At 61.0% G+C, this 27486-nt stretch overlaps 1 protein-coding gene across 1 annotated transcript; it reads left to right on the top strand.

Annotated features, from left to right (window-relative positions):
• On the top strand, positions 1-27486 carry LOC140407165 (ubiquilin-4-like; the record flags this gene model as incomplete). The annotated part of the gene is made up of 5 exons (XM_072494847.1): positions 1-217; positions 5673-5812; positions 7400-7483; positions 9757-9872; positions 27208-27486. Coding segments are annotated over 5 exons (836 nt in total), but the record flags the coding sequence as incomplete, so codon positions are not given.

The following is a 27486-nucleotide window of genomic DNA, read 5'->3' as shown; positions in this document are numbered from 1 at the left end:
TTTGGCGGTAACCCGTTCACCGCACTGGGCGGAGGCTCGGACAGTAATGCCCAACCATCACGGACTGAGAACAGGGAACCCTTGCCGAATCCCTGGGTACCGACATCACCGGCCTCCCCATCTGCCGGCTCCGGGAACGAAGGAGGCAACGGCGGCAGTCAGACCGCACCACCCGTGTCGAACCCCTTCGGAATCAACGGTGGGAATCTCGGGAACGGTACGTAAATGTCAGATAGACCCAGCCCACACAGGACCGGTCAGAGGCAGCAAAGAGAATCAGACTGCGTTCCCTCATCAACTTTCATCTCACGTTGCCTCAATGTTGGGAATCAAAACCAAATGACAGATGGAGCTTTACTTTGTATCTAAGCCCGTGCTGTACCTGTCCTGGGAGTGTACTCTAAACTAAACTAACCCCCCCCCCCCCCCCCATCTTCTACTGACGATTAATTTTCTGTGAAGAAGTCGACAAACGGTTGCCACCTCCGTGCGAACCCTAACAGCAACCCTCTCACGGCGAACTTGATTTTCACCACACAGAGAAAGCTAGCCATAGAACATAGAACGATCCAGCGCAGTACAGGCCCTTCGGCCCACAATGTTGCACCGAAACAAAAGCCATCTAACCTACACTATGCCATTATCATCCATATGTTTATCCAATAAACTTTTAAATGCCCTCAATGTTGGCGAGTTCACTACTGTAGCAGGTAGGGCATTCCACGGCCTCACTACTCTTTGCGTAAAGAACCTACCTCTGACCTCTGTCCTATATCTATTACCCCTCAGTTTAAAGTTATGTCCCCTCGTGCCAGCCATTTCCATCCGCGGGAGAAGGCTCTCACTGTCCACCCTATCTAACCCCCTGATCATTTTGTATGCCTCTATTAAGTCTCCTCTTAACCTTCTTCTCCTCTTAACCATGTCCGATCGCCAGGTCTCCGACTTTGGGGGCTTTGAGTCCCTCCCAGCTAATAGTATCCGTCTCCAGGCTACCAGGGAAGCAAAGGCCAGAACGTCTGCCTCTTTCTCCTCCTGGATTCCCGGGTCTTCCGACACCCCGAAAATCGCCACCTCTGGACTCGGCGCCACCCTTGTTTTTAACACCGTGGACACGACAGCTGCAAACCCCCGCCAGAATCCCCTAAGCTTTGGACATGCCCAGAACATGTGGACATGGTTCGCTGGTCCTCCTGCACTCTTTGCGCACTTATCTTCCACCCCAAAGAATCTGCTCATCCGGGCCACTGTCATGTGAGCCCGGTGAATTGTATCAGGCTGAGCCTGGCACATGTTGTGGGCGTGTTGACTCTACTCAACACGTGGCCCATGACCACCCTCTGTCTCTCCTCCCAGCTCCTCCTCCCACTTGCGCTTCAGCTCCTCAGCCTGCGTCTCCTCTGACCCCATAAGTTCCTTGTAAATGTCCGAGACCCCCCCCCCCCCCCCCATCCCGGTCGGCAGAGGCGCAGTTACCAACGCCCCCAAACTGGTGCTCTTGCAAGAAGCCGCCTCCATATGCTCCCATGCCGACCCCTCCCCCACCACCCACTTCCTGATCATGCCTATATTCGTCGCCCAGTCATAGTTATTAAAATTTGGCAGCGCCAGCCCGCCCTCTCCCCGGCTCCGCTCAAGCATTACCTTCCTTACTCGCGGGGTCTTGCCCGCCCAGATGAAGCCAGTGATCACTTTGTTGACCCGTTTAAAAAAGGACCGTGGAACAAAAATGGGGAGAGACTGAAACTGGAATCTCGGGAGGACCGTCATCTTCACCGTCTGCACCCTCCCAGCTAGTGACAACAGGAGCGTGTCCCATCTCTGAAAATCGTCCTTCATTTGGTCTGCTAATCGGGCCAGATTTACTTTATGCAGCCGGTCCCATTCCCGCGCCACTTGGATGCCTAGATAGCTAAAGCTTCCCCCTACTGATCTAAACGGCAGCTCCCCCAGTCGCCCCTCCTGTCCCCTCGCCTGGACCGCAAACATCTCACCTTTCCCCATATTTAGCTTATACCCCGAAAACCGGCCAAATTCCCCTAGAATCCGCATGATTTCTTCTGTCCCCTCTATTGGGTCCGATGCATACAGAAGCAGGTCGTCTGCATAGAGCGAGACTCTGTGCTCCACCCCCCTCCCCCTGCACCCCCCTCCCCGGACCAGCCCCTTGAGGCTCTCAGCAATTGCCAGCGGCACTATAGCTAGCGCGAACAACAATGGGGAGAGGGGGCACCCCTGTCTCGTCCCCCGGTGCAGTCTAAAATAGCCCAATGTTATCCTATTAGTCCGTACGCTTGCCACAGGAGCCTGATACAGCAACCTGACCCAGTCAATAAAGCCCCGCCCAAATCCGAACCGTCCCAGTACCTCCCACAGATAATCCCATTCTACTCGATCAAAAGCCTTTTCTGCCTCCATTGCGATCACTATCTCCATCTCCAGACCTTCCGGGGGCATCATGATCACGTTTAATAGCCTTATATTGGCCACCAACTGCCTACCCTTAACAAACCTCGTCTGGTCCTCCCCAATAACGTCCGGAACACAATCCTCAATCCTGGAGGACAAAAGTTTGGCCAGCAGTTTGGTGTCCACATTCAACAGGGATATCGGCCTGTACGACCCACACAGCTCCGGGTTCTTGTCCCGCTTCAGAATCAGCGAAATCGTGGCCTGTGACATCGTCGGGGGCAGCACCCCTCTTTCCCTTGCCTCATTAAACATCCTCATCAACACCGGCCCCAATATCCCAGAGAACGTTTTATAAAACTCCACTGGGTACCCGTCCGGCCCCGGGGTTTTACCCGCCTGCATGGCCTTCAGACCTACCACTATCTCTTCCAACCCGATCGGGGTCCCCAGCCCTTCTACCAGCTCCCCGTACACCTTTGGGAAATTCAGCCCCCCTAAATGCCTCATCCCCTCCGGCCTGTGGGGGTTCCGACCTATACAGCCCACTGTAGAAATCCCTAAACGCCTTATTCGCCCCTGCTGAATCTCCAACCAGTTTCCATCTCTGTCATTTACTTTCCCGATCTCCCTGGCTGCCTCCCTCTTTCTAAGCTGCTGTGCTAGCATTCTGCTGGCCTTCTCTCCATGCTCATAGATCGCCCCCCTCGCCTTTCTCAGCTGCTCCACCGCCCTCCCTGTGGTTAACAAGCCGAACTCCGCCTGTAGCCTCTGCCGTTCCCTTAAAAGCCCTGCCTCTGGGGTCTCCGCATGCCCCCTATCGATCTGTAGTATCTCCTTCACCAGTCGGTCCGTCTCTGCCCTGTCCACCTTCTCCCTGTGGGCCCGGAATAAGATCAGCTCCCTTCTGACCACCGCCTTCCCACACCACCGCTGCTGAAATTTCCCCCGTGTCATTGACCTGCAGGTAGTTCTGAATACATTTCCTCAGCCGCTCGCACACCCCTTCGTCAGCCAAAAGTCCCACATGTAACCTCCAGTGCGGGCGCTGGTTACTGTCTTTACTAACCTGCAGGTCAACCCAGTGCGGAGCATGGTCTGAGATTGTGATCGCCGAGTACCCATGTCCACCACCCCTGCCAATCCGGGAGTATACTTTATGCACGTGTGAGCAGAAGGAGAACTCCTTCACCCTCGGCTGCCCAAATCTCCATGGATCAACCCCCCCCATCTGCTCCATGAACCCCCTCAGTTCCTTTGCCATTGCTGCCACCCTGCCCGTTTTCGAGCTTGACCGGTCGAAGCCAGGGTCAATAACTGTGTTGAAGTCCCCTCCCATGACCAACCTGTGCGAATCCAGGTCCGGTATCTTCCCCAGCATCCTCTTTATAAACTCCACATCATCCCAATTTGGCGCATACACACTTACTAATACCACCTGCACCCCCTCCAGTTTCCCACTGACCATAATGTACCGACCTCCCACGTCCGAGACTATTCTACCCGCCTCAAACACCACCCGCTTATTGATCAGGATCGCGACCCCTCTAGTCTTTGAATCCAGTCCCGAGTGAGTGACCTGACTGACCCAGCCTTTCCTCAATCTAACCTGGTCAGTTACTCTAAGGTGCGTCTCCTGCAACATTACCGCGTCCGCCTTCAGCCCCCTCAGATGCGCGAACACACGTGCCCTCTTGACCGGCCCATTTAACCCTCGAACATTCCAGGTGATCAGCCTAGTTGGGGGGCTCATTGCCCCCCCCCCCCCCCCCTTCGCCGATCAGCCATCCCCTTTTTTGGGCCCGCCTCCAGCCCATGCTCTGCGCCTCCACCGGCCCGCCTTCAGGCAGCCTCCGCCCCCAACCTCCTCTCTGTCCCTTAGCACGTCCCTCCCTTGTCAGCAGAACAGTTTCTCTCCCCCCCCCCCCCCCCCCAGTAACAACACTCTGTAACCCAACCCCTTTGATAAACCGAACATAAGCACACACCCCCACTGCGCTTCCATGAGATAGTCCGCCCAGCTAGCTTGGTGGCCCCCATCCCTGGCGCCGGATAGTCTCCCACGTATTGTTCCCCCCCCCCCCCCCCCCCCCTGCTGATACAAACATACTCCAATAACAAACGATCCCCACACAATTGCCCGACAGAAAAACACCAAAATCTAAACAAGCACACCTCCATCCCCCAACAGTGCAAATGAAAACCTTAACTCACTCAGCTCAGCCGCTGGTCCCAAATCAATACAGAAGGCATCACAAACAGCTCCCACAAAACGAGAAACTTTATTTTTAAAAAAACATGAACGTTGCAGCAAAGTTGAAAAGTTCTCAGTCCACCCCCAGTCCTTTTCTTTTCACAAAGTCCAGCGCGTCCCCAGGCGACTCGAAATAAAAGTGCTGTTCCTCGTACGTGACCCAGAGACGGGCCGGAAGCAACAGTCCGAACTTCACCTTTTTCTTCAAAAGGATCGACCTGATCTGGTTGAAGCCTGCTCTTCTCCTGGCCACCTCCACACTCGGGTCTTGGTAGATCCGCAGGATACTATTGTCCCACTTACAGCTCCGTGTCTGCTTGGCCCACTTATCCAAGTACCTGTGGAATCTGGGTCTCTCAGCATCCCCACCTCCAGCTCCACCGCGGTCTGATGTTCCTCCTGCTCAGCCAGCGCCTTCTCTACCTCCTGGATCGCCCGATCTTGGGCGTCCAATCTAAGCTCCAGCCGCTCAATCGACTCTTTTATTGGGTCCAAGCAGTCCCGTTTCTGCTCAGCGAAGCCTTCCTGAATAACTCGCATCAGCTGCTCCGCTGACCGCTGGGTCGACAGACCAGAGGTCCGGTCCTCCGCCGGGCTGTCTCCCGCTGCGGCTTCAGCCCAGGCCTTCTCTGTCTTTCTGTTTCTGCCCTTACGAGCACCTTCTCTCCGCGCACCGATGTGGGAATTCAGTGCACAATTGCCTTGATTTTTCAAATCAAGTCCGGTAGAAAATCCGGGGGGAAAGGTCCAAAAGTCCGACACGAGCGGGAGCCGCCAAATGGGCAACTTACTCCTCCATAGCCGCCCCCGAAGTCCCCGTTGCAGTGTTAATGTCAGACTACGTGTGACAATAAGGATTATTATGATGTGGTTCTGGCTCTGCTCCTCGGGAAGGATACATTGTTGATCATCAGGCTGGTTGTCAGTGCTCCGACTCCCCTCTCTCTCTCCCCATGCTTGTGTCTTTTTGTCTTGATGTATTTTTTTTTTGTCTCTCTGCCCTTCACAGGAATGTTCAATAGCCCGGGGATGCAGAGCCTAATGCAGCAGATCTCCGAGAACCCGCAGCTAATACAGAACATGCTCTCTGCACCCTACATGAGGAGCATGATGCAGTCCCTGTCCCAGAACCCGGACCTCGCCTCACAGGTAGTGGTTACTTGGCTAGTAAAGGGCACGTCCACGTCCACGCTCACACACACACACGCTCACACACACACGCTCACACACACACGCTCACACACACACGCTCACACACACACGCTCACACACACACGCTCACACACACACGCTCACACACACACGCTCACACACACACGCTCACACAAACACGCTCACACACACACGCTCACACACACACGCTCACACACACACGCTCACACACACACACGCTCACACACACACGCTCACACACACACGCTCACACACACACACGCTCACGCTCACACACACACGCTCACACACACACACACGCTCACACACACACACGCTCACACACACACGCTCACACACACACGCTCACACACACACGCTCACACACACGCTCACACACACGCTCACACACACACACACACACACACACACGCTCACACACGCTCACACACACACTCACACTCACGCTCTCACACACACACACACGCTCACACACACTCACACGCTCACACACACGCTCACACACGCTCACACACACACGCTCACACACACACACACTCACACACGCTCACACACACGCTCAGACATACACGCACACTCACACGCTCACGCATACACACACACTCTCACATACTCTCACACATTGCCCATACATGCACACACACGCGCTCTCTCACACGTTCGTGCACACTCACGCACACATTCTCACATGCTCACGTGCACATTCTCACATGCTAACGCACACGCACGCTCAGACACGGTGACACACACCCGCACGTTCACACGTGCACAGTCATATGCTTGCACACACTCGCGTGCAGGCACGCACTGACACGCACAAGCGCGTGCACTGACAACACGGTAGCATAGTTGCGTCCCAGCTCCAGGGTCCCGGGTTCGATTCCAGCTCGGGTCACTGTCTGTGCGAAGTCTGCACGTCCTCCCCGTGTGTGCGTGGGTTTTCTCCGGGTGCTCCGGTTTCCTCCCACAGTCCAAAGATGTGCAGGTTAGGTGGATTGGCCGTGATAAATTGCCCTTAGTGTCCAAAAAATGTTAAGTGGGGTTACTGGGATAGGGTAGATACGTGGGCTTCAGTAGGATGCTCTTTGTAAGAGCCGGTGCAGACTCGATGGGCCGAATGGCGTCCTTCTGCCCTGTAAATTCTATGACACACACACGGTCACGCGCGTGCACGCATGCGCCCACTTTCAGGCGCTCACACACACACCGACTCTCCTATGCTCACACTCATGCATGCACACTCACACATATGGTTACACATGCTCAGACACATGCTCATGCACACTCGTGTGCCCACACACGTGTAAACACACACTCAGACACCCCTCCCACATCCCACACCCGGCCATGGAGTGCCCGCTGCCCGACCAGGTGAAGTTGGCCAGGTCTCCCTTGGCAGGAGGGTGGGGGGGGGGGGGGGCATTCGGCACATCTTAAATGACCGCCTGGCCCAGCCGACCCCCGCTTCGGGTCAATCCCCATTCGTTGTCGGGAGCCCTCTGCGCGCGGGCAGCTGCTGTGACTTCTCTTTCCTAATGATTCTGCCCCTCGTGTGTCCTGCAGATAATGACGAATAACCCCTTGTTCGCTGGCAACACGCAGCTGCAGGATCAGCTGCGACTCCAGATGCCCATGTTCTTACAGCAGGTAACACTCACTCTCACCCAGCACTGCCTCCTTCGTTCACATCCTCTTTGACCCCGGGAGGAGCCGCCTTCAGCAGCCTACTCACAACTTACTGTGAGGGCCCCGCATCAAGGGGTTTGGGCGCTGACCCTGTGCTGTACCTGTCCTGGGAGTGTTTGATGGGGACAGTGTAGGGGGAGCTTTACTCTGTATCTAACCCCGTCCTGTACCTGTCCTGGGAGTGTTAGATGGGGACAGTGTAGGGGAGCTTTACTCTGTATCTAACCCCATGCTGTACCTGTCCTGGGAGTGTTTGATGGGGACAGTGTAGAGGGAGCTTTACTCTGTATCTAACCCCGTGCTGTCCCTCTCCTGGGAGTGTTTGATGGGGAGTGTAGAGTGAGCTTTACTCTGTATCTAACCCCGTGCTGTACCTGCCCTGGGAGTGTTTGATGGGGACAGTGTAGGGGGAGCTTTACTCTGTATCTAACCCCGTGCTGTACCTGTCCTGGGAGTGCTTGAGGGGGACAGTGTAGAGTGAGCTTTACTCTGTATCTAACCCCGTGCTGTCCCTGTCCTGGGAGTGTTTGATGGGGACAGTGTAGAGGGAGCTTTACTCTGTATCTAACGCCGTGCTGTACCTGTCCTGGGAGTGTTTGATGGGGACAGTGTAGGGGGAGCTTTACTCTGTATCTAACCCCATGCTGTACCTGTCCTGGGAGTGTTAGATGGGGACAGTGTAGGGGGAGCTCTACTCTGTATCTAACCCCATGCTGTACCTGTCCTGGGAGTGTTTGATGGGGACAGTGTAGAGTGAGCTTTACTCTGTATCTAACCCCGTGCTGTCCCTGTCCTGGGAGTGTTTGATGGGGACAGTGTAGAGGGAGCTTTACTCTGTATCTAACCCCGTGCTGTACCTGCCCTGGGAGTGTTTGATGGGGACAGTGTAGGGGGAGCTTTACTCTGTATCTAACCCCGTGCTGTACCTGTCCTGGGAGTGCTTGAGGGGGACAGTGTAGACAGAGCTTTACTCTGTATCTAACCCCGTGATGTACCTGTCCTGGGAGTGTTTGATGGGGACAGTGTAGAGTGAGCTTTACTCTGTATCTAACCCCGTGATGTACCTGTCCTGGGAGTGTTTGATGGGGACAGTGTAGAGTGAGCTTTACTCTGTATCTAACCCCGTGCTGTCCCTGTCCTGGGAGTGTTTGATGGGGACAGTGTAGAGGGAGCTTTACTCTGTATCTAACCCCGTGCTGTACCTGTCCTCGGAGTGTTTGATGGGGACAGTGTAGGGGAGCTTTACTCTGTATCTAACCCCGTGCTGCCCCTGTCCTGGGAGTGTTTGATGGGGACAGTGGAGAGGGAGCTTTACTCTGTATCTAACCCCGTGCTGTACCTGTCCTGGGAGTGTTTGATGTAGACAGTGTAGAGGGAGCTTTACTCTGTATCTAACCCCGTGCTGTACCTGTCCTGGGAGTGTTTGATGGGGACAGTGTAGAGGGGGCTTTACTCTGTATCTACCCCCGTGCTGTACCTGTCCTGGGAGTGTTTGATGGGGAGAGTGTAGAGGGAGCTTTACTCTGTATCTAACCCCGTGCTGTACCTGTCCTGGGAGTGTTTGATGGGGACAGTGTAGAGGGAGCTTTACTCTGTATCTAACCCCGTGCTGTACCTGTCCTGGGAGTGTTTGATGGGGACAGTGTGGAGGGAGTTTTACTCTGCATCTAACCCCGTGCTGTATCTGTCCTGGGAGTGTTTGATGGGGACAGTGTAGAGGGAGCTTTACTCTGTATCTAACCCCGTGCTGTACCTGTCCTGGGAGTGTTTGATGGGGACAGTGTAGAGGGAGCTTTACTCTGTATCTCACCCCGTGCTGCCCCTGTCCTTGACCTAATATAAATAATGTGATAACAGGGCAAACAGCCGTGAAATTAGTGAAAGTTAACAAGGATTTATGAAAAGGATATATTTGACAAACCTACAGGGGTTTTTTGAGAATCTGAGCAATAAAATAAATATGGGAGAACCAGTGGATATGGTGTATTTAGATTTTCAGAAAGTTTTTGAGTAAGTGCCAGGTGTGTGCACAAGTAAAACACATGGGACTTGGGGTAGTGTATTGACATGGATCAAAAATTGTTTGCAGATAGGAAACAGAGAGCAGGAATAAACGGGTCTTTTTTCAAGTGACTAGTGGATCCAAACGAGATCAATGCTTGGGCCCAGCTATCCACAACACACGTCAATGATTTAGATGAGGGAACCAAATGCGATGCTTTGTCCCCCTCCAGATGCAGAATCCCGATGTGCTGTCCGTCATGGCCAACCCCAGGGCGATGCAGGCCTTACTCCAGATCCAGCAGGGGCTGCAGACTCTACAGAACGAAGCTCCCGGACTCGTGCTGGGGTAAGGGCACTGTGCAGAGAGTCGCGGGCACCAGCAATCCAGAATCTGATACCAGGCACGTGGCCTCATGCTGTCTGCCTTCACTCAGGGCGCTGCCTGCCTACCCCAGCATCGGCTTTGTGGAATCCCTTCCCACTCGGCGTATTAGCTACAAAAGACTTACCCCTCGCTGTGAGGGACGTTCCCCTCGCTGTGAGGGACGTTCCCCTCGCTGTGAGAGACGTTCCCCTCGCTGTGAGGGACGTTCCCCTCGCTGTGAGGGACTTTCCCCTCGCTGTGAGGGACGTTCCCCTCGCTGTGAGGGACGCTCCCCTCGCTGTGAGGGACGCTCCCCTCGCTGTGAGAGACGTTCCCCTCGCTGTGAGAGACGTTCCCCTCGCTGTGAGTGGTGAGGGACGTTCCCCTCGCTGTGAGGGACGTTCCCCTCGCTGTGAGGGACGTTCCCCTCGCTGTGAGTGGTGAGGGACGTTCCCCTCGCTGTGAGAGACGTTCCCCTCGCTGTGAGGGACGTTCCCCTCGCTGTGAGGGACGCTCCCCTCGCTGTGAGGGACGTTCCCCTCGCTGTGAGGGACGCTCCCCTCGCTGTGAGGGACGTTCCCCTCGCTGTGAGGGACGTTCCCCTCGCTGTGAGGGACGTTCCCCTCGCTGTGAGGGACGTTCCCCTCGCTGTGAGGGACGTCCCCCTCGCTGTGAGGGACGTCCCCCTCGCTGTGAGGGACGTTCCCCTCGCTGTGAGGGACGTTCCCCTCGCTGTGAGGGACGTTCCCCTCGCTGTGAGGGACGTTCCCCTCGCTGTGAGGGACGTTCCCCTCGCTGTGAGGGGCGTTCCCCTCGCTGTGAGGGACGTTCCCCTCGCTGTGAGAGACGTTCCCCTCGCTGTGAGAGACGTTCCCCTCGCTGTGAGAGACGTTCCCCTCGCTGTGAGAGACGTTCCCCTCGCTGTGAGAGACGTTCCCCTCGCTGTGAGAGACGTTCCCCTCGCTGTGAGGGACGTTCCCCTCGCTGTGAGAGACGTTCCCCTCGCTGTGAGGGACGTTCCCCTCGCTGTGAGGGACGTTCCCCTCGCTGTGAGAGACGTTCCCCTCGCTGTGAGGGACGTTCCCCTCGCTGTGAGGGACGTTCCCCTCGCTGTGAGAGACGTTCCCCTCGCTGTGAGAGACGTTCCCCTCGCTGTGAGGGATGTTCCCCTCGCTGTGAGAGACGTTCCCCTCGCTGTGAGGGACGTTCCGCTCGCTGTGAGGGACGTTCCCCTCGCTGTGAGGGACGTTCCCCTCGCTGTGAGAGACGTTCCCCTCGCTGTGAGGGACGTTCCCCTCGCTGTGAGGGACGTTCCCCTCGCTGTGAGAGACGTTCCCCTCGCTGTGAGGGGCGTTCCCCTCGCTGTGAGGGGCGTTCCCCTCGCTGTGAGGGACGCTCCCCTCGCTGTGAGAGACGTTCCCCTCGCTGTGAGAGACGTTCCCCTCGCTGTGAGAGACGTTCCCCTCGCTGTGAGAGACGTTCCCCTCGCTGTGAGGGACGTTCCCCTCGCTGTGAGAGACGTTCCCCTCGCTGTGAGAGACGTTCCCCTCGCTGTGAGGGACGTTCCCCTCGCTGTGAGGGACGTTCCCCTCGCTGTGAGGGACTTTCCCCTCGCTGTGAGGGACGTTCCCCTCGCTGTGAGAGACGTTCCCCTCGCTGTGAGGGACGTTCCCCTCGCTGTGAGGGACGTTCCCCTCGCTGTGAGGGACGTTCCCCTCGCTGTGAGGGATGTTCCCCTCGCTGTGAGGGACGTTCCCCTCGCTGTGAGAGACGTTCCCCTCGCTGTGAGAGACGTTCCCCTCGCTGTGAGAGACGTTCCCCTCGCTGTGAGGGACGTTCCCCTCGCTGTGAGGGACGTTCCCCTCGCTGTGAGGGACGTTCCCCTCGCTGTGAGAGACGTTCCCCTCGCTGTGAGAGACGTTCCCCTCGCTGTGAGGGACGTTCCCCTCGCTGTGAGAGACGTTCCCCTCGCTGTGAGGGACGTTCCCCTCGCTGTGAGGGAGGTTCCCCTCGCTGTGAGGGACGTTCCCCTCGCTGTGAGGGACGTTCCCCTCGCTGTGAGAGACGTTCCCCTCGCTGTGAGAGACGTTCCCCTCGCTGTGAGGGACGTTCCCCTCGCTGTGAGGGACGTTCCCCTCGCTGTGAGAGACGTTCCCCTCGCTGTGAGGGACGTTCCCCTCGCTGTGAGGGACGTTCCCCTCGCTGTGAGAGACGCTCCCCTCGCTGTGATGGACGTTCCCCTCGCTGTGAGAGACGCTCCCCTCGCTGTGAGAGACGTTCCCCTCGCTGTGAGGGACGTTCCCCTCGCTGTGAGAGACGTTCCCCTCGCTGTGAGGGACGTTCCCCTCGCTGTGAGGGACGTTCCCCTCGCTGTGAGGGACGTTCCCCTCGCTGTGAGGGACTTTCCCCTCGCTGTGAGGGGCGTTCCCCTCGCTGTGAGAGACGTTCCCCTCGCTGTGAGAGACGTTCCCCTCGCTGTGAGAGACGTTCCCCTCGCTGTGAGGGACGTTCCCCTCGCTGTGAGGGACGTTCCCCTCGCTGTGAGGGACGTTCCCCTCGCTGTGAGGGACGTTCCCCTCGCTGTGAGAGACGTTCCCCTCGCTGTGAGAGACGTTCCCCTCGCTGTGAGAGACGTTCCCCTCGCTGTGAGGGACGTTCCCCTCGCTGTGAGGGACGTTCCCCTCGCTGTGAGGGACGTTCCCCTCGCTGTGAGAGACGTTCCCCTCGCTGTGAGGGACGTTCCCCTCGCTGTGAGGGATGTAGGACGTCTCCCTCGCTGTGAGAGACGTTCCCCTCGCTGTGAGGGACGTTCCCCTCGCTGTGAGAGACGTTCCCCTCGCTGTGAGAGACGTCCCCCTCGCTGTGAGAGACGTTCCCCTCGCTGTGAGGGACGTCTCCCTCGCTGTGAGAGACGCTCCCCTCGCTGTGAGGGACGTTCCCCTCGCTGTGAGGGACGTTCCCCTCGCTGTGAGAGACGTTCCCCTCGCTGTGAGAGACGTTCCCCTCGCTGTGAGAGACGTTCCCCTCGCTGTGAGGGACGTTCCCCTCGCTGTGAGGGACGTTCCCCTCGCTGTGAGGGACGTTCCCCTCGCTGTGAGAGACGTTCCCCTCGCTGTGAGGGACGTTCCCCTCGCTGTGAGGGATGTAGGACGTCTCCCTCGCTGTGAGAGACGTTCCCCTCGCTGTGAGGGACGTTCCCCTCGCTGTGAGAGACGTTCCCCTCGCTGTGAGAGACGTTCCCCTCGCTGTGAGGGACATTCCCCTCGCTGTGAGGGACGTTCCCCTCGCTGTGAGGGACGTTCCCCTCGCTGTGAGGGATGTAGGACGTCTCCCTCGCTGTGAGGGACGTTCCCCTCGCTGTGAGGGACGTTCCCCTCGCTGTGAGAGACGCTCCCCTCGCTGTGAGGGACGTTCCCCTCGCTGTGAGGGACGTTCCCCTCGCTGTGAGGGACGTTCCCCTCGCTGTGAGAGACGTTCCCCTCGCTGTGAGGGACGTTCCCCTCGCTGTGAGAGACGTTCCCCTCGCTGTGAGGGACGTTCCCCTCGCTGTGAGAGACGTTCCCCTCGCTGTGAGGGACGCTCCCCTCGCTGTGAGAGACGTTCCCCTCGCTGTGAGAGACGTTCCCCTCGCTGTGAGGGACGTTCCCCTCGCTGTGAGGGACGTTCCCCTCGCTGTGAGAGACGTTCCCCTCGCTGTGAGGGACGTTCCCCTCGCTGTGAGTGGTGAGGGACGTTCCCCTCGCTGTGAGGGACGCTCCCCTCGCTGTGAGAGACGTTCCCCTCGCTGTGAGGGACGTTCCCCTCGCTGTGAGGGACGTTCCCCTCGCTGTGAGGGACGTTCCCCTCGCTGTGAGAGACGTTCCCCTCGCTGTGAGGGACGTTCCCCTCGCTGTGAGGGACGTTCCCCTCGCTGTGAGAGACATTCCCCTCGCTGTGAGAGACGTTCCCCTCGCTGTGAGGGATGTAGGACGTCTCCCTCGCTGTGAGGGACGTTCCCCTCGCTGTGAGGGACGTTCCCCTCGCTGTGAGGGACGTTCCCCTCGCTGTGAGAGACGTTCCCCTCGCTGTGAGAGACGTTCCCCTCGCTGTGAGAGACGTTCCCCTCGCTGTGAGGGACGTCTCCCTCGCTGTGAGGGACGTTCCCCTCGCTGTGAGGGATGTAGGACGTCTCCCTCGCTGTGAGAGACGTTCCCCTCGCTGTGAGGGACGTTCCCCTCGCTGTGAGGGACGTTCCCCTCGCTGTGAGAGACGTTCCCCTCGCTGTGAGGGACGTTCCCCTCGCTGTGAGAGACGTTCCCCTCGCTGTGAGAGACGTTCCCCTCGCTGTGAGGGACGTTCCCCTCGCTGTGAGAGACGTTCCCCTCGCTGTGAGGGACGTTCCCCTCGCTGTGAGGGACGTTCCCCTCGCTGTGAGGGACGTTCCCCTCGCTGTGAGGGACGTTCCCCTCGCTGTGAGAGACGTTCCCCTCGCTGTGAGGGACGTTCCCCTCGCTGTGAGGGACGTTCCCCTCGCTGTGAGGGACGTTCCCCTCGCTGTGAGAGACGTTCCCCTCGCTGTGAGGGACGTTCCCCTCGCTGTGAGAGACGTTCCCCTCGCTGTGAGAGACGTTCCCCTCGCTGTGAGAGACGTTCCCCTCGCTGTGAGGGACGTTCCCCTCGCTGTGAGAGACGTTCCCCTCGCTGTGAGGGACGTTCCCCTCGCTGTGAGGGACGCTCCCCTCGCTGTGAGGGACGTTCCCCTCGCTGTGAGGGACGTTCCCCTCGCTGTGAGAGACGTTCCCCTCGCTGTGAGAGACGTTCCCCTCGCTGTGAGAGACGTTCCCCTCGCTGTGAGAGACGTTCCCCTCGCTGTGAGGGACGTTCCCCTCGCTGTGAGGGACGTTCCCCTCGCTGTGAGAGACGTTCCCCTCGCTGTGAGGGACGTTCCCCTCGCTGTGAGAGACGTTCCCCTCGCTGTGAGAGACGTTCCCCTCGCTGTGAGGGACGTTCCCCTCGCTGTGAGGGACGCTCCCCTCGCTGTGAGAGACGCTCCCCTCGCTGTGAGGGACGTTCCCCTCGCTGTGAGGGACGTTCCCCTCGCTGTGAGGGACGCTCCCCTCGCTGTGAGGGACGCTCCTCTCGCTGTGAGAGACGTTCCCCTCGCTGTGAGAGACGCTCCCCTCGCTGTGAGAGACGTTCCCCTCGCTGTGAGAGACGTTCCCCTCGCTGTGAGAGACGTTCCCCTCGCTGTGAGAGACGTTCCCCTCGCTGTGAGGGACGTTCCCCTCGCTGTGAGGGACGTTCCCCTCGCTGTGAGGGACGTTCCCCTCGCTGTGAGGGACGCTCCCCTCGCTGTGAGGGACGTTCCCCTCGCTGTGAGAGACGTTCCCCTCGCTGTGAGAGACGTTCCCCTCGCTGTGAGAGACGTTCCCCTCGCTGTGAGAGACGTTCCCCTCGCTGTGAGAGACGTTCCCCTCGCTGTGAGAGACGTTCCCCTCGCTGTGAGAGACGCTCCCCTCGCTGTGAGAGACGTTCCCCTCGCTGTGAGAGACGTTCCCCTCGCTGTGAGAGACGCTCCCCTCGCTGTGAGGGACGTTCCCCTCGCTGTGAGAGACGTTCCCCTCGCTGTGAGGGACGTTCCCCTCGCTGTGAGGGACGTTCCCCTCGCTGTGAGAGACGTTCCCCTCGCTGTGAGAGACGTTCCCCTCGCTGTGAGGGACGTTCCCCTCGCTGTGAGGGATGTAGGACGTCTCCCTCGCTGTGAGAGACGTTCCCCTCGCTGTGAGGGACGTTCCCCTCGCTGTGAGGGACGTTCCCCTCGCTGTGAGAGACGTTCCCCTCGCTGTGAGGGATGTAGGACGTCTCCCTCGCTGTGAGAGACGTTCCCCTCGCTGTGAGGGACGTTCCCCTCGCTGTGAGAGACGTTCCCCTCGCTGTGAGAGACGTTCCCCTCGCTGTGAGGGACGTTCCCCTCGCTGTGAGGGACGTTCCCCTCGCTGTGAGGGACGTTCCCCTCGCTGTGAGAGACGTTCCCCTCGCTGTGAGAGACGTTCCCCTCGCTGTGAGAGACGTTCCCCTCGCTGTGAGGGACGTTCCCCTCGCTGTGAGGGATGTAGGACGTCTCCCTCGCTGTGAGAGACGTTCCCCTCGCTGTGAGGGACGTTCCCCTCGCTGTGAGGGACGTTCCCCTCGCTGTGAGAGACGTTCCCCTCGCTGTGAGGGACGTTCCCCTCGCTGTGAGGGACGTTCCCCTCGCTGTGAGAGACGTTCCCCTCGCTGTGAGAGACGTTCCCCTCGCTGTGAGAGACGTTCCCCTCGCTGTGAGGGACGTTCCCCTCGCTGTGAGGGATGAGGGACGTTCCCCTCGCTGTGAGGGACGTTCCCCTCGCTGTGAGAGACGTTCCCCTCGCTGTGAGGGACGCTCCCCTCGCTGTGAGAGACGTTCCCCTCGCTGTGAGGGACGCTCCCCTCGCTGTGAGGGACGTTCCCCTCGCTGTGAGGGACGTTCCCCTCGCTGTGAGAGACGTTCCCCTCGCTGTGAGAGACGTTCCCCTCGCTGTGAGGGACGTTCCCCTCGCTGTGAGAGACGTTCCCCTCGCTGTGAGAGACGTTCCCCTCGCTGTGAGAGACGTTCCCCTCGCTGTGAGGGACGTTCCCCTCGCTGTGAGGGACGTTCCCCTCGCTGTGAGGGACGTTCCCCTCGCTGTGAGGGACGTTCCCCTCGCTGTGAGAGACGTTCCCCTCGCTGTGAGGGACGTTCCCCTCGCTGTGAGGACGTTCCCCTCGCTGTGAGAGACGTTCCCCTCGCTGTGAGGGACGTTCCCCTCGCTGTGAGGGACGTTCCCCTCGCTGTGAGGGACGTTCCCCTCGCTGTGAGGGACGTTCCCCTCGCTGTGAGGGACGTTCCCCTCGCTGTGAGGGACGTTCCCCTCGCTGTGAGGGACGTTCCCCTCGCTGTGAGGGATGTTCCCCTCGCTGTGAGGGACGTTCCCCTCGCTGTGAGGGACTTTCCCCTCGCTGTGAGGGGCGTTCCCCTCGCTGTGAGAGACGTTCCCCTCGCTGTGAGAGACGTTCCCCTCGCTGTGAGAGACGTTCCCCTCGCTGTGAGGGACGTTCCCCTCGCTGTGAGGGACGTTCCCCTCGCTGTGAGGGACGTTCCCCTCGCTGTGAGAGACGTTCCCCTCGCTGTGAGAGACGTTCCCCTCGCTGTGAGAGACGTTCCCCTCGCTGTGAGGGACGTCTCCCTCGCTGTGAGAGACGTCCCCCTCGCTGTGAGGGACGTTCCCCTCGCTGTGAGGGACGTTCCCCTCGCTGTGAGGGACGTTCCCCTCGCTGTGAGAGACGTTCCCCTCGCTGTGAGAGACGTTCCCCTCGCTGTGAGAGACGTTCCCCTCGCTGTGAGGGACGTTCCCCTCGCTGTGAGGGACGTTCCCCTCGCTGTGAGGGACGTTCCCCTCGCTGTGAGAGACGTTCCCCTCGCTGTGAGGGACGTTCCCCTCGCTGTGAGGGATGTAGGACGTCTCCCTCGCTGTGAGAGACGTTCCCCTCGCTGTGAGGGACGTTCCCCTCGCTGTGAGAGACGTTCCCCTCGCTGTGAGAGACGTCCCCCTCGCTGTGAGAGACGTTCCCCTCGCTGTGAGGGACGTCTCCCTCGCTGTGAGAGACGCTCCCCTCGCTGTGAGGGACGTTCCCCTCGCTGTGAGGGACGTTCCCCTCGCTGTGAGAGACGTTCCCCTCGCTGTGAGAGACGTTCCCCTCGCTGTGAGAGACGTTCCCCTCGCTGTGAGGGACGTTCCCCTCGCTGTGAGGGACGTTCCCCTCGCTGTGAGGGACGTTCCCCTCGCTGTGAGAGACGTTCCCCTCGCTGTGAGGGACGTTCCCCTCGCTGTGAGGGATGTAGGACGTCTCCCTCGCTGTGAGAGACGTTCCCCTCGCTGTGAGGGACGTTCCCCTCGCTGTGAGAGACGTTCCCCTCGCTGTGAGAGACGTTCCCCTCGCTGTGAGGGACATTCCCCTCGCTGTGAGGGACGTTCCCCTCGCTGTGAGGGACGTTCCCCTCGCTGTGAGGGATGTAGGACGTCTCCCTCGCTGTGAGGGACGTTCCCCTCGCTGTGAGAGACGTTCCCCTCGCTGTGAGGGACGTTCCCCTCGCTGTGAGGGACGTTCCCCTCGCTGTGAGAGACGCTCCCCTCGCTGTGAGGGACGTTCCCCTCGCTGTGAGGGACGTTCCCCTCGCTGTGAGGGACGTTCCCCTCGCTGTGAGAGACGTTCCCCTCGCTGTGAGGGACGTTCCCCTCGCTGTGAGAGACGTTCCCCTCGCTGTGAGGGACGTTCCCCTCGCTGTGAGAGACGTTCCCCTCGCTGTGAGGGACGCTCCCCTCGCTGTGAGAGACGTTCCCCTCGCTGTGAGAGACGTTCCCCTCGCTGTGAGGGACGTTCCCCTCGCTGTGAGGGACGTTCCCCTCGCTGTGAGAGACGTTCCCCTCGCTGTGAGGGACGTTCCCCTCGCTGTGAGTGGTGAGGGACGTTCCCCTCGCTGTGAGGGACGCTCCCCTCGCTGTGAGAGACGTTCCCCTCGCTGTGAGGGACGTTCCCCTCGCTGTGAGGGACGTTCCCCTCGCTGTGAGGGACGTTCCCCTCGCTGTGAGAGACGTTCCCCTCGCTGTGAGGGACGTTCCCCTCGCTGTGAGGGACGTTCCCCTCGCTGTGAGAGACATTCCCCTCGCTGTGAGAGACGTTCCCCTCGCTGTGAGGGATGTAGGACGTCTCCCTCGCTGTGAGGGACGTTCCCCTCGCTGTGAGGGACGTTCCCCTCGCTGTGAGGGACGTTCCCCTCGCTGTGAGAGACGTTCCCCTCGCTGTGAGAGACGTTCCCCTCGCTGTGAGAGACGTTCCCCTCGCTGTGAGGGACGTCTCCCTCGCTGTGAGGGACGTTCCCCTCGCTGTGAGGGATGTAGGACGTCTCCCTCGCTGTGAGAGACGTTCCCCTCGCTGTGAGGGACGTTCCCCTCGCTGTGAGGGACGTTCCCCTCGCTGTGAGAGACGTTCCCCTCGCTGTGAGGGACGTTCCCCTCGCTGTGAGAGACGTTCCCCTCGCTGTGAGAGACGTTCCCCTCGCTGTGAGGGACGTTCCCCTCGCTGTGAGAGACGTTCCCCTCGCTGTGAGGGACGTTCCCCTCGCTGTGAGGGACGTTCCCCTCGCTGTGAGGGACGTTCCCCTCGCTGTGAGGGACGTTCCCCTCGCTGTGAGAGACGTTCCCCTCGCTGTGAGGGACGTTCCCCTCGCTGTGAGGGACATTCCCCTCGCTGTGAGGGACATTCCCCTCGCTGTGAGGGACGTTCCCCTCGCTGTGAGAGACGTTCCCCTCGCTGTGAGGGACGTTCCCCTCGCTGTGAGAGACGTTCCCCTCGCTGTGAGAGACGTTCCCCTCGCTGTGAGAGACGTTCCCCTCGCTGTGAGGGACGTTCCCCTCGCTGTGAGAGACGTTCCCCTCGCTGTGAGGGACGTTCCCCTCGCTGTGAGGGACGCTCCCCTCGCTGTGAGGGACGTTCCCCTCGCTGTGAGGGACGTTCCCCTCGCTGTGAGAGACGTTCCCCTCGCTGTGAGGGACGTTCCCCTCGCTGTGAGAGACGTTCCCCTCGCTGTGAGAGACGTTCCCCTCGCTGTGAGGGACGTTCCCCTCGCTGTGAGGGACGTTCCCCTCGCTGTGAGAGACGTTCCCCTCGCTGTGAGGGACGTTCCCCTCGCTGTGAGAGACGTTCCCCTCGCTGTGAGAGACGTTCCCCTCGCTGTGAGGGACGTTCCCCTCGCTGTGAGGGACGCTCCCCTCGCTGTGAGAGACGCTCCCCTCGCTGTGAGGGACGTTCCCCTCGCTGTGAGGGACGTTCCCCTCGCTGTGAGGGACGCTCCCCTCGCTGTGAGGGACGCTCCCCTCGCTGTGAGAGACGTTCCCCTCGCTGTGAGAGACGCTCCCCTCGCTGTGAGAGACGTTCCCCTCGCTGTGAGAGACGTTCCCCTCGCTGTGAGAGACGTTCCCCTCGCTGTGAGAGACGTTCCCCTCGCTGTGAGGGACGTTCCCCTCGCTGTGAGGGACGTTCCCCTCGCTGTGAGGGACGTTCCCCTCGCTGTGAGGGACGCTCCCCTCGCTGTGAGGGACGTTCCCCTCGCTGTGAGAGACGTTCCCCTCGCTGTGAGAGACGTTCCCCTCGCTGTGAGAGACGTTCCCCTCGCTGTGTGAGACGTTCCCCTCGCTGTGAGAGACGTTCCCCTCGCTGTGAGAGACGTTCCCCTCGCTGTGAGAGACGCTCCCCTCGCTGTGAGAGACGTTCCCCTCGCTGTGAGAGACGTTCCCCTCGCTGTGAGAGACGCTCCCCTCGCTGTGAGGGACGTTCCCCTCGCTGTGAGAGACGTTCCCCTCGCTGTGAGGGACGTTCCCCTCGCTGTGAGGGACGTTCCCCTCGCTGTGAGAGACGTTCCCCTCGCTGTGAGAGACGTTCCCCTCGCTGTGAGGGACGTTCCCCTCGCTGTGAGGGATGTAGGACGTCTCCCTCGCTGTGAGAGACGTTCCCCTCGCTGTGAGGGACGTTCCCCTCGCTGTGAGGGACGTTCCCCTCGCTGTGAGAGACGTTCCCCTCGCTGTGAGGGATGTAGGACGTCTCCCTCGCTGTGAGAGACGTTCCCCTCGCTGTGAGGGACGTTCCCCTCGCTGTGAGAGACGTTCCCCTCGCTGTGAGAGACGTTCCCCTCGCTGTGAGGGACGTTCCCCTCGCTGTGAGGGACGTTCCCCTCGCTGTGAGGGACGTTCCCCTCGCTGTGAGAGACGTTCCCCTCGCTGTGAGAGACGTTCCCCTCGCTGTGAGAGACGTTCCCCTCGCTGTGAGGGACGTTCCCCTCGCTGTGAGGGATGTAGGACGTCTCCCTCGCTGTGAGAGACGTTCCCCTCGCTGTGAGGGACGTTCCCCTCGCTGTGAGGGACGTTCCCCTCGCTGTGAGAGACGTTCCCCTCGCTGTGAGGGACGTTCCCCTCGCTGTGAGGGACGTTCCCCTCGCTGTGAGAGACGTTCCCCTCGCTGTGAGAGACGTTCCCCTCGCTGTGAGAGACGTTCCCCTCGCTGTGAGGGACGTTCCCCTCGCTGTGAGGGATGAGGGACGTTCCCCTCGCTGTGAGGGACGTTCCCCTCGCTGTGAGGGATGAGGGACGTTCCCCTCGCTGTGAGGGACGTTCCCCTCGCTGTGAGAGACGCTCCCCTCGCTGTGAGGGACGTTCCCCTCGCTGTGAGGGACGTTCCCCTCGCTGTGAGAGACGTTCCCCTCGCTGTGAGGGACGTTCCCCTCGCTGTGAGAGACGTTCCCCTCGCTGTGAGGGACGTTCCCCTCGCTGTGAGTGGTGAGGGACGTTCCCCTCGCTGTGAGGGACGCTCCCCTCGCTGTGAGAGACGTTCCCCTCGCTGTGAGGGACGTTCCCCTCGCTGTGAGGGACGTTCCCCTCGCTGTGAGGGACGTTCCCCTCGCTGTGAGAGACGTTCCCCTCGCTGTGAGGGACGTTCCCCTCGCTGTGAGAGACGTTCCCCTCGCTGTGAGGGACGTTCCCCTCGCTGTGAGAGACGTTCCCCTCGCTGTGAGGGACGTTCCCCTCGCTGTGAGAGACGTTCCCCTCGCTGTGAGAGACGTTCCCCTCGCTGTGAGAGACGTTCCCCTCGCTGTGAGGGACGTTCCCCTCGCTGTGAGGGACGTTCCCCTCGCTGTGAGAGACGTTCCCCTCGCTGTGAGGGACGTTCCCCTCGCTGTGAGGGACGTTCCCCTCGCTGTGAGGGACGTTCCCCTCGCTGTGAGGGACGTTCCCCTCGCTGTGAGGGACGTTCCCCTCGCTGTGAGGGACGTTCCCCTCGCTGTGAGAGACGTTCCCCTCGCTGTGAGGGACGTTCCCCTCGCTGTGAGAGACGTTCCCCTCGCTGTGAGGGACGCCCCCCTCGCTGTGAGAGACGTTCCCCTCGCTGTGAGAGACGTTCCCCTCGCTGTGAGAGACGTTCCCCTCGCTGTGAGAGACGTTCCCCTCGCTGTGAGAGACGTTCCCCTCGCTGTGAGGGACGTTCCCCTCGCTGTGAGGGACGTTCCCCTCGCTGTGAGGGACGTTCCCCTCGCTGTGAGTGACGTTCCCCTCGCTGTGAGAGACGTTCCCCTCGCTGTGAGAGACGTTCCCCTCGCTGTGAGAGACGTTCCCCTCGCTGTGAGGGACGCTCCCCTCGCTGTGAGAGACGTTCCCCTCGCTGTGAGGGACGCTCCCCTCGCTGTGAGGGACGTTCCCCTCGCTGTGAGGGACGTTCCCCTCGCTGTGAGAGACGTTCCCCTCGCTGTGAGAGACGTTCCCCTCGCTGTGAGGGACGTTCCCCTCGCTGTGAGAGACGTTCCCCTCGCTGTGAGAGACGTTCCCCTCGCTGTGAGAGACGTTCCCCTCGCTGTGAGGGACGTTCCCCTCGCTGTGAGGGACGTTCCCCTCGCTGTGAGGGACGTTCCCCTCGCTGTGAGGGACGTTCCCCTCGCTGTGAGAGACGTTCCCCTCGCTGTGAGGGACGTTCCCCTCGCTGTGAGGGACGTTCCCCTCGCTGTGAGGACGTTCCCCTCGCTGTGAGAGACGTTCCCCTCGCTGTGAGGGACGTTCCCCTCGCTGTGAGGGACGTTCCCCTCGCTGTGAGGGACGTTCCCCTCGCTGTGAGGGACGTTCCCCTCGCTGTGAGGGACGTTCCCCTCGCTGTGAGGGACGTTCCCCTCGCTGTGAGGGACGATCCCCTCGCTGTGAGGGACGTTCCCCTCGCTGTGAGGGACGTTCCCCTCGCTGTGAGGGACGTTCCCCTCGCTGTGAGAGACGTTCCCCTCGCTGTGAGAGACGTTCCCCTCGCTGTGAGGGACGTTCCCCTCGCTGTGAGGGACGCTCCCCTCGCTGTGAGGGACGCTCCCCTCGCTGTGAGAGACGTTCCCCTCGCTGTGAGAGACGTTCCCCTCGCTGTGAGGGACGTTCCCCTCGCTGTGAGAGACGTTCCCCTCGCTGTGAGAGACGTTCCCCTCGCTGTGAGGGACGTTCCCCTCGCTGTGAGGGACGTTCCCCTCGCTGTGAGGGACGTTCCCCTCGCTGTGAGAGACGTTCCCCTCGCTGTGAGAGACGTTCCCCTCGCTGTGAGGGACGCTCCCCTCGCTGTGAGAGACGTCCCCCTCGCTGTGAGGGACGTTCCCCTCGCTGTGAGGGACGTTCCCCTCGCTGTGAGAGACGTTCCCCTCGCTGTGAGGGACGTTCCCCTCGCTGTGAGGGACGTTCCCCTCGCTGTGAGGGACGTTCCCCTCGCTGTGAGAGACGTTCCCCTCGCTGTGAGGGACGCTCCCCTCGCTGTGAGAGACGTCCCCCTCGCTGTGAGGGACGTTCCCCTCGCTGTGAGGGACGTTCCCCTCGCTGTGAGAGACGTTCCCCTCGCTGTGAGAGACGTTCCCCTCGCTGTGAGGGACGTTCCCCTCGCTGTGAGGGACGTTCCCCTCGCTGTGAGAGACGCTCCCCTCGCTGTGAGAGACGTTCCCCTCGCTGTGAGGGACGTTCCCCTCGCTGTGAGGGATGAGGGACGTTCCCCTCGCTGTGAGGGACGTTCCCCTCGCTGTGAGGGACGTTCCCCTCGCTGTGAGGGACGTTCCCCTCGCTGTGAGGGACGTTCCCCTCGCTGTGAGGGACGTTCCCCTCGCTGTGAGGGACGTTCCCCTCGCTGTGAGGGACGTTCCCCTCGCTGTGAGAGACGTTCCCCTCGCTGTGAGGGACGCCCCCCTCGCTGTGAGAGACGTTCCCCTCGCTGTGAGAGACGTTCCCCTCGCTGTGAGGGACGTTCCCCTCGCTGTGAGGGACGTTCCCCTCGCTGTGAGGGACGTTCCCCTCGCTGTGAGAGACGTTCCCCTCGCTGTGAGAGACGTTCCCCTCGCTGTGAGAGACGTTCCCCTCGCTGTGAGAGACGTTCCCCTCGCTGTGAGGGACGCTCCCCTCGCTGTGAGAGACGTTCCCCTCGCTGTGAGGGACGTTCCCCTCGCTGTGAGAGACGTTCCCCTCGCTGTGAGAGACGTTCCCCTCGCTGTGAGAGACGTTCCCCTCGCTGTGAGGGACGTTCCCCTCGCTGTGAGGGACGTTCCCCTCGCTGTGAGGGACGTTCCCCTCGCTGTGAGGGACGTTCCCCTCGCTGTGAGAGACGTTCCCCTCGCTGTGAGGGACGTTCCCCTCGCTGTGAGGGACGTTCCCCTCGCTGTGAGGGACGTTCCCCTCGCTGTGAGAGACGTTCCCCTCGCTGTGAGGGACGTTCCCCTCGCTGTGAGGGACGTTCCCCTCGCTGTGAGGGACGTTCCCCTCGCTGTGAGGGACGTTCCCCTCGCTGTGAGGGACGTTCCCCTCGCTGTGAGGGACGTTCCCCTCGCTGTGAGGGACGATCCCCTCGCTGTGAGGGACGTTCCCCTCGCTGTGAGGGACGTTCCCCTCGCTGTGAGGGACGTTCCCCTCGCTGTGAGAGACGTTCCCCTCGCTGTGAGAGACGTTCCCCTCGCTGTGAGAGACGTTCCCCTCGCTGTGAGGGACGTTCCCCTCGCTGTGAGGGACGCTCCCCTCGCTGTGAGGGACGCTCCCCTCGCTGTGAGAGACGTTCCCCTCGCTGTGAGAGACGTTCCCCTCGCTGTGAGGGACGTTCCCCTCGCTGTGAGAGACGTTCCCCTCGCTGTGAGAGACGTTCCCCTCGCTGTGAGGGACGTTCCCGTCGCTGTGAGGGACGTTCCCCTCGCTGTGAGGGACGTTCCCCTCGCTGTGAGAGACGTTCCCCTCGCTGTGAGAGACGTTCCCCTCGCTGTGAGGGACGCTCCCCTCGCTGTGAAAGACGTCCCCCTCGCTGTGAGGGACGTTCCCCTCGCTGTGAGGGACGTTCCCCTCGCTGTGAGAGACGTTCCCCTCGCTGTGAGGGACGTTCCCCTCGCTGTGAGGGACGTTCCCCTCGCTGTGAGGGACGTTCCCCTCGCTGTGAGAGACGTTCCCCTCGCTGTGAGAGACGTTCCCCTCGCTGTGAGGGACGCTCCCCTCGCTGTGAGAGACGTCCCCCTCGCTGTGAGGGACGTTCCCCTCGCTGTGAGGGACGTTCCCCTCGCTGTGAGAGACGTTCCCCTCGCTGTGAGAGACGTTCCCCTCGCTGTGAGGGACGTTTCCCTCGCTGTGAGGGACGTTCCCCTCGCTGTGAGGGACGTTCCCCTCGCTGTGAGGGACGTTCCCCTCGCTGTGAGGGACGTTCCCCTCGCTGTGAGAGACGTTCCCCTCGCTGTGAGGGACGTTCCCCTCGCTGTGAGGGACGTTCCCCTCGCTGTGAGGGACGTTCCCCTCGCTGTGAGGGACGTTCCCCTCGCTGTGAGAGACGTTCCCCTCGCTGTGAGGGACGTTCCCCTCGCTGTGAGGGACGTTCCCCTCGCTGTGAGGGACGTTCCCCTCGCTGTGAGAGACGCTCCCCTCGCTGTGAGAGACGTTCCCCTCGCTGTGAGAGACGTTCCCCTCGCTGTGAGGGACGTTCCCCTCGCTGTGAGGGACGTTCCCCTCGCTGTGAGAGACGTTCCCCTCGCTGTGAGAGACGCTCCCCTCGCTGTGAGAGACGCTCCCCTCGCTGTGAGGGACGTTCCCCTCGCTGTGAGAGACGTTCCCCTCGCTGTGAGGGACGTTCCCCTCGCTGTGAGAGACGTTCCCCTCGCTGTGAGAGACGTTCCCCTCGCTGTGAGAGACGCTCCCCTCGCTGTGAGAGGCGCTCCCCTCGCTGTGAGAGACGTTCCCCTCGCTGTGAGGGACGCTCCCCTCGCTGTGAGGGACGTTCCCCTCGCTGTGAGGGACGTTCCCCTCGCTGTGAGGGACGTTCCCCTCGCTGTGAGAGACGTTCCCCTCGCTGTGAGAGACGTTCCCCTCGCTGTGAGAGACGTTCCCCTCGCTGTGAGAGACGTTCCCCTCGCTGTGAGAGACGTTCCCCTCGCTGTGAGAGACGTTCCCCTCGCTGTGAGGGACGTTCCCCTCGCTGTGAGGGACGTTCCCCTCGCTGTGAGGGACGTTCCCCTCGCTGTGAGGGACGTTCCCCTCGCTGTGAGGGACGTTCCCTTCGCTGTGAGAGACGTTCCCCTCGCTGTGAGTGGCGTTCCCCTCGCTGTGAGGGACGTTCCCCTCGCTGTGAGGGACGTTCCCCTCGCTGTGAGGGACGTTCCCCTCGCTGTGAGGGACGTTCCCCTCGCTGTGAGGGACGTTCCCCTCGCTGTGAGGGACGTTCCCCTCGCTGTGAGGGACGTTCCCCTCGCTGTGAGGGACGTTCCCCTCGCTGTGAGGGACGTTCCCCTCGCTGTGAGGGACGCTCCCCTCGCTGTGAGCGACGTTCCCCTCGCTGTGAGGGACGTTCCCCTCGCTGTGAGGGACGTTCCCCTCGCTGTGAGGGACGTTCCCCTCGCTGTGAGGGACGTTCCCCTCGCTGTGAGGGACGTTCCCCTCGCTGTGAGAGACGTTCCCCTCGCTGTGAGGGACGTTCCCCTCGCTGTGAGAGACGTTCCCCTCGCTGTGAGGGACGTTCCCCTCGCTGTGAGAGACGTTCCCCTCGCTGTGAGGGACGTTCCCCTCGCTGTGAGAGACGTTCCCCTCGCTGTGAGGGACGCTCCCCTCGCTGTGAGAGACGTTCCCCTCGCTGTGAGCGACGTTCCCCTCGCTGTGAGAGACGCTCCCCTCACTGTGAGAGACGTTCCCCTCGCTGTGAGGGATGAGGGACGTTCCCCTCGCTGTGAGGGACGAGGGACGTTCCCCTCGCTGTGAGGGATGTAGGACGTCTCCCTCGCTGTGAGGGATGTAGGACGTCTCCCTCGCTGTGAGGGATGAGGGACGTTCCCCTCGCTGTGAGGGATGAGGGACGTTCCCCTCGCTGTGAGGGATGTAGGACGTCTCCCTCGCTGTGAGGGATGAGGGACGTTCCCCTCGCTGTGAGGGATGAGGGACGTTCCCCTCGCTGTGAGGGATGAGGGACGTTCCCCTCGCTGTGAGGGATGTGGGACGTCTCCCTCGCTGTGAGGGATGTAGGACGTCTCCCTCGCTGTGAGGGATGAGGGACGTTCCCCTCGCTGTGAGGGATGAGGGACGTTCCCCTCGCTGTGAGGGATGAGGGACGTTCCCCTCGCTGTGAGGGATGAGGGACGTTCCCCTCGCTGTGAGGGATGTAGGACGTCTCCCTCGCTGACACACTGTTTGTCCAGCCTCTGACCCTCAGATTAACCGTGGTGACCAGTTGTCTTGTGTTTCTCCTCTCCCCCCCCCCCCTTTATGTTCAGGTTCAGCCCTGCTGCCGCTGGCTCGGTGGGTGGTCTCGGGCTCGGAGGCCTTGGCAGCGGAACAACGCCTACGCCCACGACAACGGTGCCCACCACAGCGAGCACGGGGAGCGTCGGCTCCGACAGCCCAGCGCCGACATCTCCCGGGACTGGCAGCAATGCGCAGCAACAGCTGATGCAGCAGATGTTACAGATGTTAGCTGGAGCTAATACCCAAGTAAGGAACTATTCAGCGTTTGCGTCCTCAGGACCAGAGGCAACTAGAGTTATGGCGGCAAT

Source organism: Scyliorhinus torazame, unplaced genomic scaffold (genome assembly GCF_047496885.1).
Source record: "Scyliorhinus torazame isolate Kashiwa2021f unplaced genomic scaffold, sScyTor2.1 scaffold_1254, whole genome shotgun sequence".
Taxonomy (NCBI): Eukaryota; Metazoa; Chordata; class Chondrichthyes; order Carcharhiniformes; family Scyliorhinidae; genus Scyliorhinus; species Scyliorhinus torazame.
The sequence above is the reverse complement of the archived record's forward strand: the minus strand, read 5'-3'. Positions and strand labels throughout refer to the sequence as shown.